The sequence below is a fragment of the Phoenix dactylifera genome, chromosome 9 (genome assembly GCF_009389715.1).
Source record: "Phoenix dactylifera cultivar Barhee BC4 chromosome 9, palm_55x_up_171113_PBpolish2nd_filt_p, whole genome shotgun sequence".
Taxonomy (NCBI): Eukaryota; Viridiplantae; Streptophyta; class Magnoliopsida; order Arecales; family Arecaceae; genus Phoenix; species Phoenix dactylifera.
Genome location: NC_052400.1, coordinates 10,798,388 through 10,815,191, shown reverse-complemented (window position 1 = coordinate 10,815,191; position 16,804 = coordinate 10,798,388). Strand labels below are relative to the sequence as shown.

At 37.9% G+C, this 16,804-nt stretch overlaps 2 protein-coding genes across 2 annotated transcripts; both read left to right on the top strand.

Moving 5' to 3' along the window:
- The first annotated feature begins 411 nt into the window (after positions 1–411).
- On the top strand, positions 412–4,609 carry LOC120111883 (29 kDa ribonucleoprotein A, chloroplastic). The gene is made up of 4 exons (XM_039129999.1): positions 412–863; positions 1,487–1,588; positions 2,433–2,729; positions 4,219–4,609. The coding sequence occupies exons 1-4, from the start codon at positions 480–482 to the stop codon at positions 4,279–4,281; spliced, it is 846 nt and encodes a 281-aa protein (XP_038985927.1). The 5' UTR covers positions 412–479; the 3' UTR covers positions 4,282–4,609.
- A 3,779-nt stretch (positions 4,610–8,388) lies between these two features.
- Positions 8,389–15,420, top strand: LOC103700242 (protein BOBBER 1-like). The gene is made up of 6 exons (XM_008782202.4): positions 8,389–8,928; positions 14,094–14,266; positions 14,422–14,470; positions 14,561–14,727; positions 14,886–14,969; positions 15,056–15,420. Exons 1-6 carry the CDS (start codon positions 8,502–8,504, stop codon positions 15,092–15,094), a joined length of 939 nt encoding a protein of 312 aa, XP_008780424.2. The 5' UTR covers positions 8,389–8,501; the 3' UTR covers positions 15,095–15,420.
- Positions 15,421–16,804: the final 1,384 nt, after the last annotated feature.

Sequence of the window (16,804 nt, the reverse complement as noted above, 5' to 3'; positions counted from 1 at the left end):
TGCATGGTCTAAGATTAGTTAATTATTTGGCAACTCCATAGATTTATGGGATCAAAATATTATTTGCATGGAGGATATTGATATTTACTTTCTGATTTTTTTTTTTTTTGTTCAGTCAATGAAGAACAATTTTTAAGAAAAAAAAAGTGAATTCATAAAAAAATAAAGTTAAGAAATTATCAATATAATTAAAAAATAATTTACCACCATCAAGCGAATTCTTTTGATGCATGGGGTGGGCGTTCTGTGGGGGAATTTGTTTACTATTTTTATTTAACTTTGGGATATTTTGTACTAGGATATTTTTGTGGGGAAATTGGTCCGGCCAAGCCCTGCCTTCAGGTACTCGCCAAAATATCTTACAATCCCTATTTGTAACCAAACCTAAAAGCCAAGGGCATTATCTCTTCCCTTCTTTATAAATCTCTCTGCTCTCTTCCTTCCTATCTCGCTCTCACCTTATCAACAAGTCGGGAGCCATGGCGGCGGTCTCTTCCCTTGTTCTCCCCTCCCTCTCCACCAAAATCCCCCCTATCTCCTCCAAACCCAAAACCCAAACCCTAGCTTTGTCCTTCTCCTCCCCTAAATCCTTTCTTTCCGTTAAACCCCTCTCTCTTCTTTCCTCCTCCTCTTCTTCTTCTTTTCCTTCTCCTCTTCTACGAAAGGCCCGAACTTTCGATTCGGGTATCGTCCGAAACGTCGCAGTGTCATCAGAAATCGAGCCAGAAGAGTTGGCGTCGGGCGGGGAGGCGGCGGACTTCTCTCCCGATCTGAAGCTCTTCGTCGGGAACCTTCCCTTCAACGTCGACAGTTCCCAGCTTGCCGGCCTCTTCCAGAGCGCTGGAAATGTCGAGATGGTCGAGGTTTGTTCCTTCGATCTTTCTGTGTCGTGGTTCTTTTTTTTTCTTTTATTTCTTATAACCCCCTTCTTAGAATAGCGAGCTATTCGGCTTTGTAAAATTCCCCTTTCTTATATTTCTTTCTGTTTTTCGGAATATTTTGGTTGTTTTCGATGTAAGATTCGGGACTCTCCTATAGAAATTAGAACCTTTGCTGCCTGTTGATATGTGAAGTTAAGGTTAGAATTTTTTATAACTGTAAAGAGACTAGCTTATCTGTGCATTTAAAGAAAGGTTGCATTTTCTTGATCTTATGTACTCCATGTTTGGATGATTAAGTGTATAGCTCTAGTGCTCGCTGTGTAATTTTCTTTGTGATCTGGTACATTGACAGGTGTTTATCAAATCTAACTTGAAATCCATATTTTTGTCTTTTCAAGATTAATGCATTGGCATAACATGGTTGGTGCACTTAACACATTTAAAAGCCTGCTTGGATGTTCGTATCTCCCCTTAAATTTTTTATGTTTCGTTGGACTTCAACCAAGGTGTCATTATACTGTAATAATGAACTACATTCTCCTGGACATATTTTTGTGCATTCTGTTGTGGTTTTTGGTAGATGACTTGATTTGGTTTTGTTGCAGGTTATATATGACAAAATAACAGGAAGAAGCCGTGGATTTGGGTTTGTAACAATGTCCACAGTTGAGGAAGTTGAAGCAGCTGTTCAGCAGTTTAATGGCTATGTAAGTGTTTGTTAGCGTATTGGAAAATGTTATTCTTTGATTCCTTTGTTTCTAAATAAACTTCTGGGTGGCATATCTACTTTTTCCAATTACAAGAGAAGGACTACAACTTTGATTCTTTAGCAGAAGTAGTTATTTATGAGGTTTGACAAGGTACCTAGATTATCTCTAATTCAATCCTTCAATTCATTAATTGGATTTGATTGGCTTGTGTATATGTGATTGATCTGGCTTCTGGTTGAGCTAAAGGCTCGACGGAGTTTTCATGTACGGGAAACAACATTATCTGTTTAGCTGAACTTCCTCCAGGGTAGGCTTTATATAGTATTAATGTCATTTCTTTCTATCAAGCCGTAATATAAAACAATTTTAAGTTGAATTCTTAGTTTTAAGCCTTAACCAACAGCTAATCTCTGACATATCTTGAGCATATTGATGCATGTGATGCCTTCATCTTGATAATAGTGGCTATGTGGTTATGAGCTCTAAATAGTTAGCGGCGACACTATTTAATAAATCTGGATCAAGATAGTTTGCTCTGCTCTTCTGAATAGGTATTCTGTAGTTCAGTTATATTTATCTTGCATAGCAATGAGGCCATTGTACTCGTGTCAGTTTATATACTGACATGGGCAATATGCTTGCCATGCAGATTAGTGATAGAAAATTAATTCCAACCTTTCTGTGTCTTTTAATATGGTAAGCAAGTGTGCATGTTTTGGATAATTTGTTATATTTGTTATTTTGTTTGTTTAAAAATGTTGAGTATGCTCCTTCTTTGGTGATATAACATGTAATATACCACATGAGTCATTTCTGAGTTCCAAGTTTGATGGTCCGACAGACACTTGAAGGGAGGATGTTGAGGGTGAACTCAGGACCACCGCCTCCTAAAGATGAGTTTGCATCGAAAGGATTTCGAACTGGAGGAAGTTTTAATGCTGCCAACAGAGTTTATGTGGGTAATCTTTCATGGGGTGTTGACAATTTAGCCCTTGAGACGCTCTTCAGTGAACAAGGGAAGGTCATGGAGGCCAAGGTTGTGTATGATAGGGAAACTGGCAGATCAAGGGGCTTTGGTTTTGTCACTTACAGCACTGCTGAGGAGGTCAATAATGCTATAGCCTCACTTAATGGTGTTGTGAGTAATCTTCACTCCCTCTTTGCTGCATCATGACATCTTTGCAAATATATTATTTTCTCTGTTATATTTCTTGTGCTTATGTTTTGTTCATTGGTTTATCTACGCTACAAAACTACTGCGCATTTTAAGTCTTCGGGAAGTGATACTGGTTATATTGATTATTAACTAGTAATTTTAATCATGCTGTATCTGGAAGTATCCCATATAATCCACAGTTCTTTATCTGTAGTTTTGACTCTCAAAGGCTCACTGTTCGAAAACAAGACTCTATCCATTTGGCAGGTTTCAGCTTAAATGTTGTCTATTTGGAAGTGTTGGCATTTATTTTCTTTCGTTAAATTTTCTCCCTAAAGTTAAGTGATTATATGCTTTATCATGCGTGCAAGCATCCATGGATTCCATCTTTGAGTCTGACATGAAAGGTTCATGGTAATTCCTTATACTCATCTGGGAAGCGTTATGATTGTTAGTATTTGAGGCTTATGCTATTTCAAACACATAAGGCTCGTTTGGTTCGCGGGAAGCATTTTCCTTCCTAGGAATATGATTCTTGGGAAACAAATTCCTAGGAAGAGGATGCCTAGGAAAGTACTTTTGGCATGTTTGGTTGACCATGGGAAAGTGACAAATTTCCAAGATGCTTATGTTTGGTTGGCCATCCACTTTCCTAGGAAAGTTATATATAATTCCTATTATGCCCTTAATAAAAATTAGGTTTTTAATGCCTCTTTAATGCTTCTTTAATGCTGAAGGGACTTTTTGGGAAAAAGTAAAAATGGAGTGATTCCCGCCTCATGGGAAAGTAACTTTCCCATGTTTCTCATGGGAAAGACTTTCCCATGAAATGTGGGAATCACATTCCCATGGGAATACAACTTTCCCTTCTCTCTCCTTTGAAAACTCCAACCAAACAAGAGGCATCTCATTACTTTCCCGTTGACCACACTTTCCCCCCTTCTTTTCCCGCGAACCAAACGAGCCCTATGTGTGTGGGTCAGTTGCTAGGTTCTTAGACCTGTTTGATTTGCAATTTGTGGCCATGATTCAGTACAAAGAATGACTCATTAACCAATGACTATAAGTAGCATCATTGTTAAAATGCTGCACTGTCAATGAGTGCATTAATCATATCATAGGGCCTTATTTATGGGGTGGATGCTTTAGACTCTAACAATAGGCAGCAGGCCAGTCTTGAAAAACAGTCAGTATCCACATTTCACCTACTTACTATCTTTTATTGTTAAATCCAATTATATGTAACAGATTGCAAATTCTTGTACTATTTTCTGTATGAACTCCGATCCATTCATGGTGTTGAAGTTCTATGCACATCATTGTCAGTTAAAAATTGTCACCAACTCGATGTTTACCAGAATATATTCCTATCATACCTTCAGCATCATCAACTCACAAACCTCTTACGGAGGTGCTTTATACTTGACTAGGTAGTAGTCCATCTTTTCATGTAGAATTCTTCGTTGTACAGGACTTGGATGGCAGATCTATCCGGGTGACACCGGCAGAAGCGAGGCCAAGGCGCCAGTTTTGATCCTCAAATTTCTTTCATGTTTTGGGTTGTAAAGAACTTGGATATTCCTCTCGGGCAAATGTCTTCTGTGCTGAAATCTCTCGAAAATTTCCAGGGGAAAGCTTGGGCGATGATGAAGCTACCCATGTATCAGGTTTAACTGCAACAATAGCCTGCATGCTTGTTTACTTACCTGCCTACTTTTTGTTTTTGCAATGTTTGTATCCTTGGAAATTCCCTGGGCAGCTTGGTTAATTTATTTCCAAGATTCTATTTCTGGTTATTGCTTATGGAACTAATTGGATAATGTGGTTTATGCAATAGAAACTCTCCTTTCCTTTGTGAGGGACTACGAAACTTTTTTGGGAGAGCCATGCAATCCCACTATGTCAAATCACCCATGCAAATGCCAATGTCCACCATCCCTCTCAAGATCGGCTGCATCCGCTCTACGGCCTTCTCGGCCGCCAGTACCATAATACATAGTCAATATCTTTAGTACACAGTTGTTAGATACATGTACGTATTTGATATACTATAGTAGAGTTAATATAACATAATATACGGTTACTAGATGCGTGTACATACTTAATCTATCACAATATATAGTTAATGTAATATAATACAGATAATATCTTTTATACATAATTATTACATACATGTATACACTTAATGTACCATATTACATAGTTAATATACCATAGTACATACTGTAAATACTTAATATACTATAGTACATAGTCAATATACTCTAGTACATATTTAATATAGCACAGTACACACTTACGCTACAATAGTACACATCTGGTATATATGTGTACACAATTAATATACCACAACACGGTTAAAATATCATAGTGCACAATTAATACCACAGTTATACTTATTATACCATAGTATATACTTAATATATTATAATACACAGTTAATATACCATAGAACATAGCTATCATATATGTTGTCGACATAATTAAAGTAACCTAAACACAACTAATCTCTCTTTCTACATAATTAAAGTAAGAAGCAAATAGCTACCAAATGTCATGTGGTGCTCTAATATTTTAATGGGAAAATTAGCATCCATTCTTTTATTAAGACCACCCCTGCTTCATTTTTTTAGTTTCTCCAAAATTCAAGGGGATTCTAATAATTTTAGCTACAGAGATCGAGACAATGCGATCATCACTAATTCCCTCCTAGCAAGTTAGATAGCCATGTCATTAAAAGGTGGATAGCCAGCCATCCTTTGCTCTTATAGAGGAAGAAGATGGATAGCCATCCCCCAAGAGAATTACCAAAATCATCCATTTGTAAATTATAACAGATGTCGCCATTTACTTCTTGCAGCAAGCAAATAAAAAAGAACTGCAACTTTTCTTCTCTCAAACCAAATCGAACACAGTATCCACTCATGACCCACATCTACATTAGTTAAAAAGCAGCATTAAATAATAAAATAGATAAAAGATAAGGAAAAAAAAAGAGAGAGAGAAGTAGTACACGAAACCCACCAATATCGGTCCAATGATGACTGATGAGCAGCAGCTAGCGAACTCCTTCAATGGCAGCCAGCACAGAGAACAGCAGAACAAGGGACCAGAAAGCTATCACCTTGTGGAACCAGTTCACGGTGCCTGAAAAGGGCCGTACCTTTGTCCACCTGCACGTAAGATTCTACATCAAGGGGGCCGAGGAGGAGGAGGAGGAGGAGGTGGGGTCGATGATCTCACAGATGCAGGCTGGGCTGGCCTTATGGTGGTCCTCGTTGAAGATGTAGATGAGGCCGTCCAGGCCGACGCACTTGAGGCATGCGAACTTCTTGTCATCATCGTTGGTGTCAAAGAGGGAGGCGAGGAGGTCATGCGGCATCATGGGTCCAGCACCCATAGTGCGAAGCACGGTCACCCATCAGGGCTGGTGCAAAGGCCAATACTGGGGTTGTGAGGACTCCGTGCGAGTGTGTATTTAGTTCCACATTAATTATTTGCTTGGTAGATCTTTGATACTTATATAGGATAAAGAAATTCAAATAATACATTTCGGCTAGTTATTTTGGATGATGTCTTAGGTTGCTATAAATGATATCGAAGCAGACTCGTCCCACGAATCCATTATGACTGACCATAAGCTGATCGTGGAGTATGTGATTAGATTTGAATGGATTTGAACTCTTAGCCTAATGAAGACGTTAGGGTTTGAACGGAGGAAGTATGTGAGGACCCGTGTGGGCGTATGTTTAGTCCCATATTGATTATTCGCTGGGTAGATCTTGGGTATTTACAGGATCAGAAGTATGGGGTCGAAGCCAGAGACTTCGTTCTTGTGCAGGATGATATTGTTCTGGCCTTAAAGGAAGAACCATGGCCATTGCCGGCAGGTGGCGAAGTCAAGGTCAGTCACCACCGCCTGCCATTGACAACAGACAGTGCCGCCCGGACGATCAAGAATAAGAAAATATGAACTCCGTCAAGAATAAGAAAATACAGTACACATTGCCCATTCTTGAATGGGTGAATCTCGTGTGTCAATACATGCATAATCCCATGCTAGTGAATGGCTAAATTCTCTGTGAGACGCCCATTCTTGACAACGATGACGATGGTGTCCCCCATTGATGGTGATTGCTAGCTTCTAAAAGCAGTCAGAGGACTTAAACTCCCATTTTTGATGGTCGGTACTGGCTTGAACAGAGCCAAAGGTGGCAAAGATGATAGAGAGAAATAGGTGTTGCAGGGTAGCTGCTAACGCAACGCATCTGGACGACACCTCCATCTTAAGCCACGAAAATATTTTCCCTCCGACTCCAGAGCATCCATCAAAGTGGTTTTAAAACTACCGTCGTAATCCGAGAACGGCCTTGGCTTTTATAATTAGATCGGATGAGGACGATACTTTCGTCCTTCAGGGATCTTGAGTTAAAAATATAAATGCCCGTATCTTCGATCAGTAGGCCAGACTAGTGGCAGCTGAGGGTGGTGTCAATCAGTCTGTTGACAGTATCGAGCTAAGAGCAGCATGGGAGGAAGTATTCTATGCAAGACAAGTGCTGGGGCAGACCGCATCATCATTGAGAGGGACTCCACCATGGCGATCGAGGAAATCTACAGGATCGGAAGTGCTGATGGGGAAATACGACTGCTCCATGATATTCGCTGTCTGTTAGACGAATGCATCTCCCATCGGGTCTCTCGTGCTTATGGAAAGGCCAATGGTACAGCGGATTGGATGACCTCCTATGCGGCTCATCATTCAGGCGATTTCATTTGGGTGGACCAGGCTTATATCCCATCTTCCTTACAGTATATATTTTACTTTCTGACTTTTTGGACAATTTTCACACCCATTATGTGGGAGCTACCGATATATCATATATATATATATATATATATATATATATATATATATATATATATATATCTCCATGGACCGGAAGTTATAAAACAGGTCTACGGCGGTTAATCATTAGGGCAGGCTAGCAGTTAATTTTTTCTAATAAAAAATAGATTTTTTTGCATGGATATCTTCTAAATATCGGATTTTGCATGAATATCCTTTCAAAATTGATATTTGCATGTATACCCTCATAAAACTATGTTATTGTACAAATGTCCGTAATATAACGGTTGTTCTAACGGTGTTCAGAAAAATCATATTTATATTAATTAAAAATAAAATAAAATTTTAAAATTATGTTATTATCCCTGTCTTCTTCTTATGCTATTGGGATTGCGATCTATTTGCTTGTCTATCCATTAAGAGTATTATAGTCATTTTAATTTAAAACCGTTAATTTTTTAATGTTGTTAGATAGCATGGGTGTATATATATATATCAAAATAAAAAAAGATAGGATGGAAAACAAGTATTTTAAAAGGATATACATGTAAATATTAATTTTGAAAAGATATCCATACAAAAATTAGTATTTAAAAAAAGTACTCATACAAAAAAATTCTAAAAATTTTTCTGATTTCGGAATCCAAGATCGAAATTAATTTCCAACCCAATTTGATTACTCCCAAGCTCAGCTCGGCCACACCCAGCATGATATGAACGGTCATGATATAGTACCGGCTCTATTGGACATCGGCAAAGGGAAGTTTCTAGTCCTTTCACGGACTCTCTACCCAAGTCCGCATAGGCGTAGCCGAGTCGGCAACAAAGCCTCTCCAAAATCTCTTATATTCTTCGTCTCGCCATTTCTTGCTCGATCTCTCTACTCTCGCGTTTCTTCGAACGCCATGGCTGTCATCTCGGAATTCCATGAAAAAGAAAAGCAGCAGAAGCCCTCTTCGTCTTCTTCCACCTCAGGCCTCGATGGCGACGAGGAGGTCCTGAGGTTGATCCTCGAGAGGAAGGGACCTATGCCCTTCCTCGAGATGGCGATCGATCTGGTAAGGCGGCACTCGGGCCTCTTCAAAGACGGAGCGGCGGTGAGCAAAATAACGGCTGTGGTGGCCGCAGCCAAAGAAAAGGTCGACGCTGAGGAGAGGCTGAAGAAGAGGGCGGCAGCGGAAGCGGCGGAGGCCGAAAAGCGTCTCAAGGAGACGGTGACGAAAGTTCCGGAGGATAAGATGGAGGTGGATGCCCCAAAGAAGCAACAAGCAGTCGAGGTTGAAGCATCAAAAGTGGAAGCCGCCGAGGCCAGTGGAAAAGGGGGCCCATTGGGTGAGCTTTCTTTGCCCTTCTTTCCCTTGTTTTCTTCGCAGAGTTTAGGCTCCTAGAATATGGCGCCCGCGTGGTAATATATTTGATTGTATTGAAAGGCCCACTGAATTGGGATTTCCGTAACCCTAGTTTAACACATGATTCTTTATGGGTAACTGATCTTGTGATTTGCTGCACTGACTGATGTCTGAGCTTTTTTCCTCTACTTGATTTTTGGTTATCACGTTGGCTGGGTGGATTGTACTGAATTTGAAAATATATTTGTATTAGATTATAGAGACATTGCTTGCAATCATTATCGTTAACTAAATCTTCTGCAGTCTGACTTGGGTTGATTTTCTTGAGGTTCTTGGTATTTTGATAGGTAAGAAATAAATTTCCAAAATAATAAGAATAAAAATTAATTAAAAGAAATGGGGGAGAGAATATAAACGAAATCAAATTTATTTTTAATATGATTACACTGTATCATAAGGTTTTGATTGGAGTCAGTGATATATTCACTTAATAATTCATCACTTTTTCATTGTTTATGCTTGTTTGGTTAGCTTTATAGAGGCATCGTGCTCGTAAGACATTATTTGGATGCCGTGCTATTCTGTTGTTCAAACCATGCACATCCATGGACCTTAATAACCTAGCATGAAGTAGGAGGCACATAAGTGTATTGAAGAGCTCAAAGCCATATACTATTTTTATGCTTGTCTTATAGTGCTGGACTTCTGCCATGGTACTTCCCTGTCCATGTTCAGTCAAGCGGTTTGAAGTTTGGTCAAATTATATATGCTAGTTGGCATCGATGTTATTCTATTTGACATAAATATAGAAAATTGTATTAAAGATCAAGTCGAAATGCAAGAGACGGTGCAAAGAGCAGAAAACCACATTCAAGTACCAGGTTGGCATCCAAAAGTTAGCTAAACAAGCAGAGAGAGATCAGCAAGTGAAGGAAGCATCCTATGTAACAGCTCAAAAAACAGTCATCTAAGTTCAAGCTTGCTAGAACACACTGTCAGGTAGAGAAGTGGCTTGGGTTTCCAAGTGTCTAGATGTCCCAAACTATTTGACGTTTCGACCTCTAAAAATGACCTAACACATTGGAACTTCTGTACAAGTATGTATGGATAAAGATTTAGGGTTAAAAATAAATACCCTACGCACCCCCCCCCCCCCCCCTTCCTTCTTCCTTTCTTCTTCCTCCATTCACCCAATTTACAAAGGGAACTGACAAGAATCCCTTGTAAGCATGCAATTGCTGCAATGTATGCATCAAAACAGCAGACAGAAGCGTAAATGAGTCATTATTATATGCAATAGCTGTGAGCCATGATTGGAATTGGGTGGATTTTGGACCTATTTGAGCAATGTGGAAAATGTAAGGTTGACATTTCTGTAATTAAAAAATGCAGGGGGTAATCGCAACTCAGAACAAAATAAAGGGGAGTGTTATTTTTAACCCAAAGATATATGCATATTTTAAAGTGTCTTGGCTAAACTAAGCTACATGGTCAAAGATATTTTTTATTTTTAAAAAATTACATTTATACTTGATCATATTAGAAAGAAAAATTTATGTGATGGTTAACTAGAACTATATAGATGCTTGGGAAATATTTTGGGTGTCCGAAGGAGTTATCCCTCCAACATCTAATGCTCAGGAGGGGAAGGCGGCCCCAAAAGATAAGAAGATGAAGAAGAAGGGTTCAAGGATTGAAGGAGTTATGATCTCATTATTCCTATATTTTAGGGTTTGGTAAATCACCTTCTTGTAGATTTGTATAATCCTAATTTTTCTTCTAACTGCTAGCCATAATTAATAAAATCATGGCTATCCATACTCCCTAAAGGTCCTCGTCTATGTTTCCTCTCTTGTGCTGCTTCTTTGTCAATTTCCTTCAAACATCAGCTTGGACACTATAGCGTTGGCATCAGCATTCCGTGGACACAGACATGAAAAAATATTAAAAATTTCTCTCAAGAAATATTGTATAAGAGAAAATATTAAAAGATATTATTTGGCACTCTTTCAATATGCATGTTTTTCATTTCCCAATTAACTTAAGGTTTTTAGAACAAATGTCATTTTGCAAGGTTATTTTAATATTTTCATTCTTAACTGATCTCTAAAAGGAGGATAAGCTCACTACTTTTAACATAAGTATAGTGGGTGGAACCCATTATTGCAGAAATCCAGTTTCTTTACCTACTTTTAAAAGGCAAAAAAGTAGATTCTAGGAGCGGAATGCAAGTGTTAAGTGACATAGCTTGCGACAATGACAGACCTTAAGGATGACAATGTCCAGAACTTGAAAAAGTTGAGTATTTTGTGATTATCACTTATATTGAGGCTCATTTGACAATACACACAATAATCAAGACCAAGTGCTGACGCTATTGGTTGATACCTTGGTGTAAAAAGGAGACTCCATTTTTCAAGTCCCATGATATGTCAAGATTGTGTGGCCAAGTGCCTTAACCATACGTGCTCCACAATTCCTAAACACAGAAACTTCTACATAACATGGTTTCAGAACCAATTACAAATACTTAATCCACAAGTCACAGATATTCTCGATGCAGCAGCTTTTCACACTTCTGCATCATGAATAGATTCTTTTATTTCTCTCTACTCCTTCCATTAAATAATAAGAAAAATAAAGAAGCCCCACTTCCATATTTTGTGCCTGGAAGATCAAGGGAAAAATATGGACAACTTTAGTTATCAGGCTAGGTCTAGCAATTTGTTTAGTGTCGTCAAAGGTAATTCTGGGGGGAGTAATGAAGCGAATAAGTTTTTTTTTTTAAAAAAAAAGATATAAGACCCTTTATGAAGGTTAGCGGTCTTGAAAATTAGGGAGAAGAGAAACAGTTGGAGAGGGTTAAAGACCAGAAAAAGTTGATTTGCCTTCAAGTTATGGAGAGTGGCACTTGAGGATGAGGGCATCGCCTTTGGGAGAATAATCAGATGAGCTGGGTGAAGCACAGATAGTGAAATGTTCTAATGGGCTCCCATAGACATTTAATGATGAATAAACTTATTGGTAGTTATCTAGTTGAGAATCTCTACATTTTTGTTTACTGTTTGCACTTTATTCACTGATTCTCCAACAAGATGATAGTTTAAGGTCATTTATATGCAAACCTGGCCCTGTTTAGTCAACTGATAATGAGAAGAATATATCAAACAAAAATCCTTGCTGGTTATGATAGGCTGGTTTTGATGGAAGAAAAATTCAGTGTATAAATAATTTCTTCATTTGCGAAAAAGAAAGAAAGAAAGATACACATAAACAAGCCTATCATGGGGAGGGCAATCGCGTCCTAAGTTCCAGTTTGTTCAGTAATACTCAAAGTGGTGAGCACCTTTGTCTAGTGATAATATATCAAATTCAAACCTAGGACCAATTAATCTAATTTGCCCTAGTTGAATATTATCGCATTTCCTCTAAATTATCATGATCTGATATTGCTTATGCTGCAAACTGCTTGAGGAAACTTCCCTTTAATATCTTAGGTTTAATTTAGCATTTTATATAGTATCTACCTACGTTTGCCTCTAGTCATCCTTTGATTCAACTAATACTTCTTCCATCCTGCACCAGCACTTGATCACAGAGTCATGATGGACTTGAGTAAGGCCTAGAAATTATTCTGATGCTGATGAGACTAATCCATACCAATCTCTTTTAATATGTTTTCTAGGAAGGGTGGCTCTTAAGAACGAAGTGCATATGCATGGATCAACAAAGGTACAATAAGGAGATGGTTCATTTGTTGGACATATGTTTGTCACAGAAAATATCATTACTTGAAAATTTTTTGGCCCTATAGTTTTGCATGATGTCTTGGAACAATAAGGATTGTGAACTCTCATGGTTTGCTGTATCTGACCATACTGCCTTGTGTGGTGCATATGCATTGTACTAGTTGGGTATGCTCCATTTACTAAGTGTCAGTACCGAGGTATGTACTAAACTGACACTCAATGTGAGGTGTAACGTTTGGGTATTGGTATGGGTTCTAGTACGAGATTGCAAACCTTGCAAACTCCTTTTTTTTGATGATGTGGCGCATGTGCTCTTCTTTATTTGGATCAGTTAATGATTTAATTATTTCTCAATTACTACTTCATGACCAATGGGCCCTTCTCTTTCCCAAGTTGCATTGTCTAGGAGTTCTCTCCTATTCCCTAAGGATTGATGCTAGGTTTAAAGTTGATCACGAGAAGTTCTTAAAACTCGACATGATGCTTTGGTCCATAAAGAGAGGATAAATCTTGCCAATTAAGCTATTCTTTTAACATTAGTACTACCTAATGATACAAAGGAGATTCTTAAAAATGATTTGTTGCTGATTTTTTTTCAAATGACACTTAGGACATTCTTGAAAGAAGTTGAATAAAATCTTTTTGGGTAACTTGACTATGAAGTAATGGAGACTTATCCCATGAGTGGTGATGTAGGTGTTTGGAAGTTGTTCGATTGTAGTCCATTCATTGTGGAAAAGGGATGGATATTTGTTATTTCAGAAGATGAGATGCAATTAGAGTGGCATGCATCCTCCTTTCCTTCTTTAAGTTACTCTCAAACTGATATTTGATAATAGCCTTTTTGGTTCTCTGGACCCTAGAGGATAGTGGGTTAACTGACCATGATGACATCATACTCTTGACAAGAAGCCTAAATTCAATGCCATCAAGCTATGATTTCATTGTTCTATCTCTTTGGCAGTCTCTGTACTCTTGCTTATTTATTCTTATTGAAACCTGTATAGGGGCTGTAACTCTGACTTTAGCTGTTAGATTGAATAGCCAAAATAAGAGGCCATCCCACCATGTAATGTTAGTTCCTATCCAGTGAAGTAGAGCATTTAGACTGTACCAAGATGGTGTGCTTGATGTTGAACTTTATCTTCTAGTATCATGAATGCTAAACTTGGTATTTTGGGTTTGTTATTCAAGTATTGCCAACATGATACTCAAGTTGTTCTTTTGTAGTGTGCAATTTTGTCTTACTGAAATATTTAACTTGACTCTCTTAAATATATGCAAGTCATTTTTCTCTCTTTCTGTATGGGTCACATTCTTTTTAATCATTCACCTGGATTGCTAAAGCTCTCTCTCTCTCTCTCTCTCTCTCTCTCCCCCTCCTTCTCTTCTCTTCTAGTGCCAAACTCTGGAAATGGTCTGGATCTGGATAAGTATTCTTGGACTCAGACGCTTCAAGAAGTTACTGTCAATATTCCAGTTCCTCAGGGAAGTAAATCAAGGTTTGTGGCATGTGAAATAAAGAAGAATCATTTAAAGGTTGGGCTAAAGGGACAACCGCTTATTATAGATGTAAGTAGCTAAGTATTTTGTTCGGTCGCTACTTCTCTGTTCTGTTGCTCTATTAGAGAATATTTTCTAGGAATTTCATCTAAAAGACCTTATTTTTGCCTTCATTGAACTTTGGTCATTCACCTGTATATTTATGTGTAACGCGAATCAACCAGGGTGATCTGTATCAATCAGTCAAAGCAGAGGATTGCTTCTGGAGTATAGGTGTGTGTTAATTGCTGCATGTCTCCTTGCTTTTATTTTAGAATTTTTTTTGAGCTTTCATTGTGTAATTATGATTCTTACATGATACAGAGGATGGGAAATCCATCTGTATACTTTTGACCAAACAAAATCAAATGGAATGGTGGAAATGTTTGGTGAAAGGTGATCCTGAAATTGACACACAGAAAGTAGAACCTGAGAACAGCAAGCTGTCTGATTTGGATCCTGAAACTCGGCAAACTGTAGAGAAAATGATGGTAAATTCTTGAATTAGTTTTTTCTTTATTCTTATAATATAGAAAACAATGCATTTAATTTCTGAGATTTTAATCTCTGCGACGATAAGGCATTTTGACATAGTAGGCTATACATTTTTCCATGCGATGACTTCTTCTAATTGCTTTGCTGTCTCCAGTTTGATCAGCGGCAGAAAGCTATGGGTCTCCCTACAAGTGATGAGATGCAGAAGCAAGAAATTCTCAAGAAATTCATGGCCCAGGTGAACAACCTTTATCAATTTCCTCATACTTTTTGGTGTCCAATCATTCTTCTTTTTAATCTCATTAGAATCCTGGTGTTTTGCAGCATCCAGAAATGGACTTTTCAAGAGCAAAACTAGCATAGGATCTGTTGTCGCTAGTGCTTCTGGTCGACCAGATAAAGGAGCGCCAAGTGATAACTGGTTATTTTTCTGATGATAAAGCTCAGTTCTTTCCGTCAGTGGGTCCTTAATTTTGTGGAACTAAAACTAGTTTCGGGTTCATGTTTCTTCGTGCAACTGCATATGCAGCACTTGGTCCTCCTCGTTTTTGTTTTGGGAACCTAAGGTTATTATTATTATATTTTTTTGATAAGAGAACCTAAGCTTATTATTATTATATTTTTTTGATAAGAGAACCTAAGCTTATCGCTACGTGGAATGAAACACTGTTATTTCTCTGTTTTTTTTTATTAGATTAATTCTCTTTATCGGCGAAGATCTGCACTCGTATCTCTGCTGGTTAGATCAGCACCACAAACGTTTTGTGTTGAATGGGATTTGCAGCCAGATATTTATTGGGTTTGTTTGAGCCTCCAAATTGGATGCTGATTGGGCTTTGTTCTATCAGTATCTTTTTCGGATATTGTTCAAACAGAGACTGGAAACTAAGCCTATCCCACTTATGGACATACTAAAATGCTATCAATTGGTCTTTTTTCATGGGCTGCTTTGCTCTCTCTCTCTCTCTCTCTCTCTGATATGCCAAACAGGTCAAACCTCTTCTACATTTTAATTAGGAACGACCCTAGGAGCAAACAAGAATGTTTTTCATGGATGATGCAAAAAATATTTAGAAGATGTAACTGACCTCGAGAGCGCCCTTATGCAAGAATCTTCTCAATTCCTTGTTCAGTGTAGCGTAGGTCTTTTACGAAGTTTCCGCTTCAGTTTTATATAATGTGATATGTGACAAACTTTGAGATTTACACTGAACTTTGATAAGCTTTCAGTGTAATGAAGTGGTACATGCTTGATGTGTCAAAATTTTCTTTCTACCTGATGAGGGCTCCAAGTGAAAACTAAGTCACGGTTTAAGTTTTGTAGAAGACCTAAATATTATCTCTTTTTATGTTTCCAGCATTGATTTATGACCCACCTATAATGTCAAGTACACAATTTCTTTACCTAAATTAGGTAGGTATTTAAGTATATGAGTTACAGAAATCTTCTCTGTTTTTTCTAATTCTTAAGTGGTCTAATGCAGGCCTTCAGTTTATTTGTTTAAACTTGCAGGGAATGCCTTTTGGTTAGGTGGTATCTCTTGTGCAAAAGGAACCTTGATTTTTGAGTTATATACCAACAAAAATATGGCAGGTTATTAAACCATATCTGCTTTCATGTCTAGGTAAGCATAAGAAAAGTTACGACCTCTTTAAACCATCTTTATTAAGGTAGTCAAGCAAAAGCTCCAATTGGTAAAAAAAAAGGACCCACAACCTCTTGGAATACTGTGCTTAAAAGTAGTTGCATGCACCTGGCTAACAAAAAAATTATCATTTTTTCTCCATCCTACTTCTCTAAGTGAGATGTTTGCATAAATGGTTTATTCTCTATTTGTTCTTTTAGATACAATCACAAAGATTAATACTCTTCCTGCCGTTTTTTTTCAAAAAAAATTAAGAATACAAAAGGTTCGCAAGCAATGATCTACCGATGGTAGTAATGCTCTCCAAAATTATGATTAATGTGGCATTCTTGGCCAAACCTTTATTGTTATTTACAAAAAAACCGAAATAGAATATTGCTACGTGGAGAGCCTTTCATGTACTTAGAAAATTTTCTAAGTCCTATGG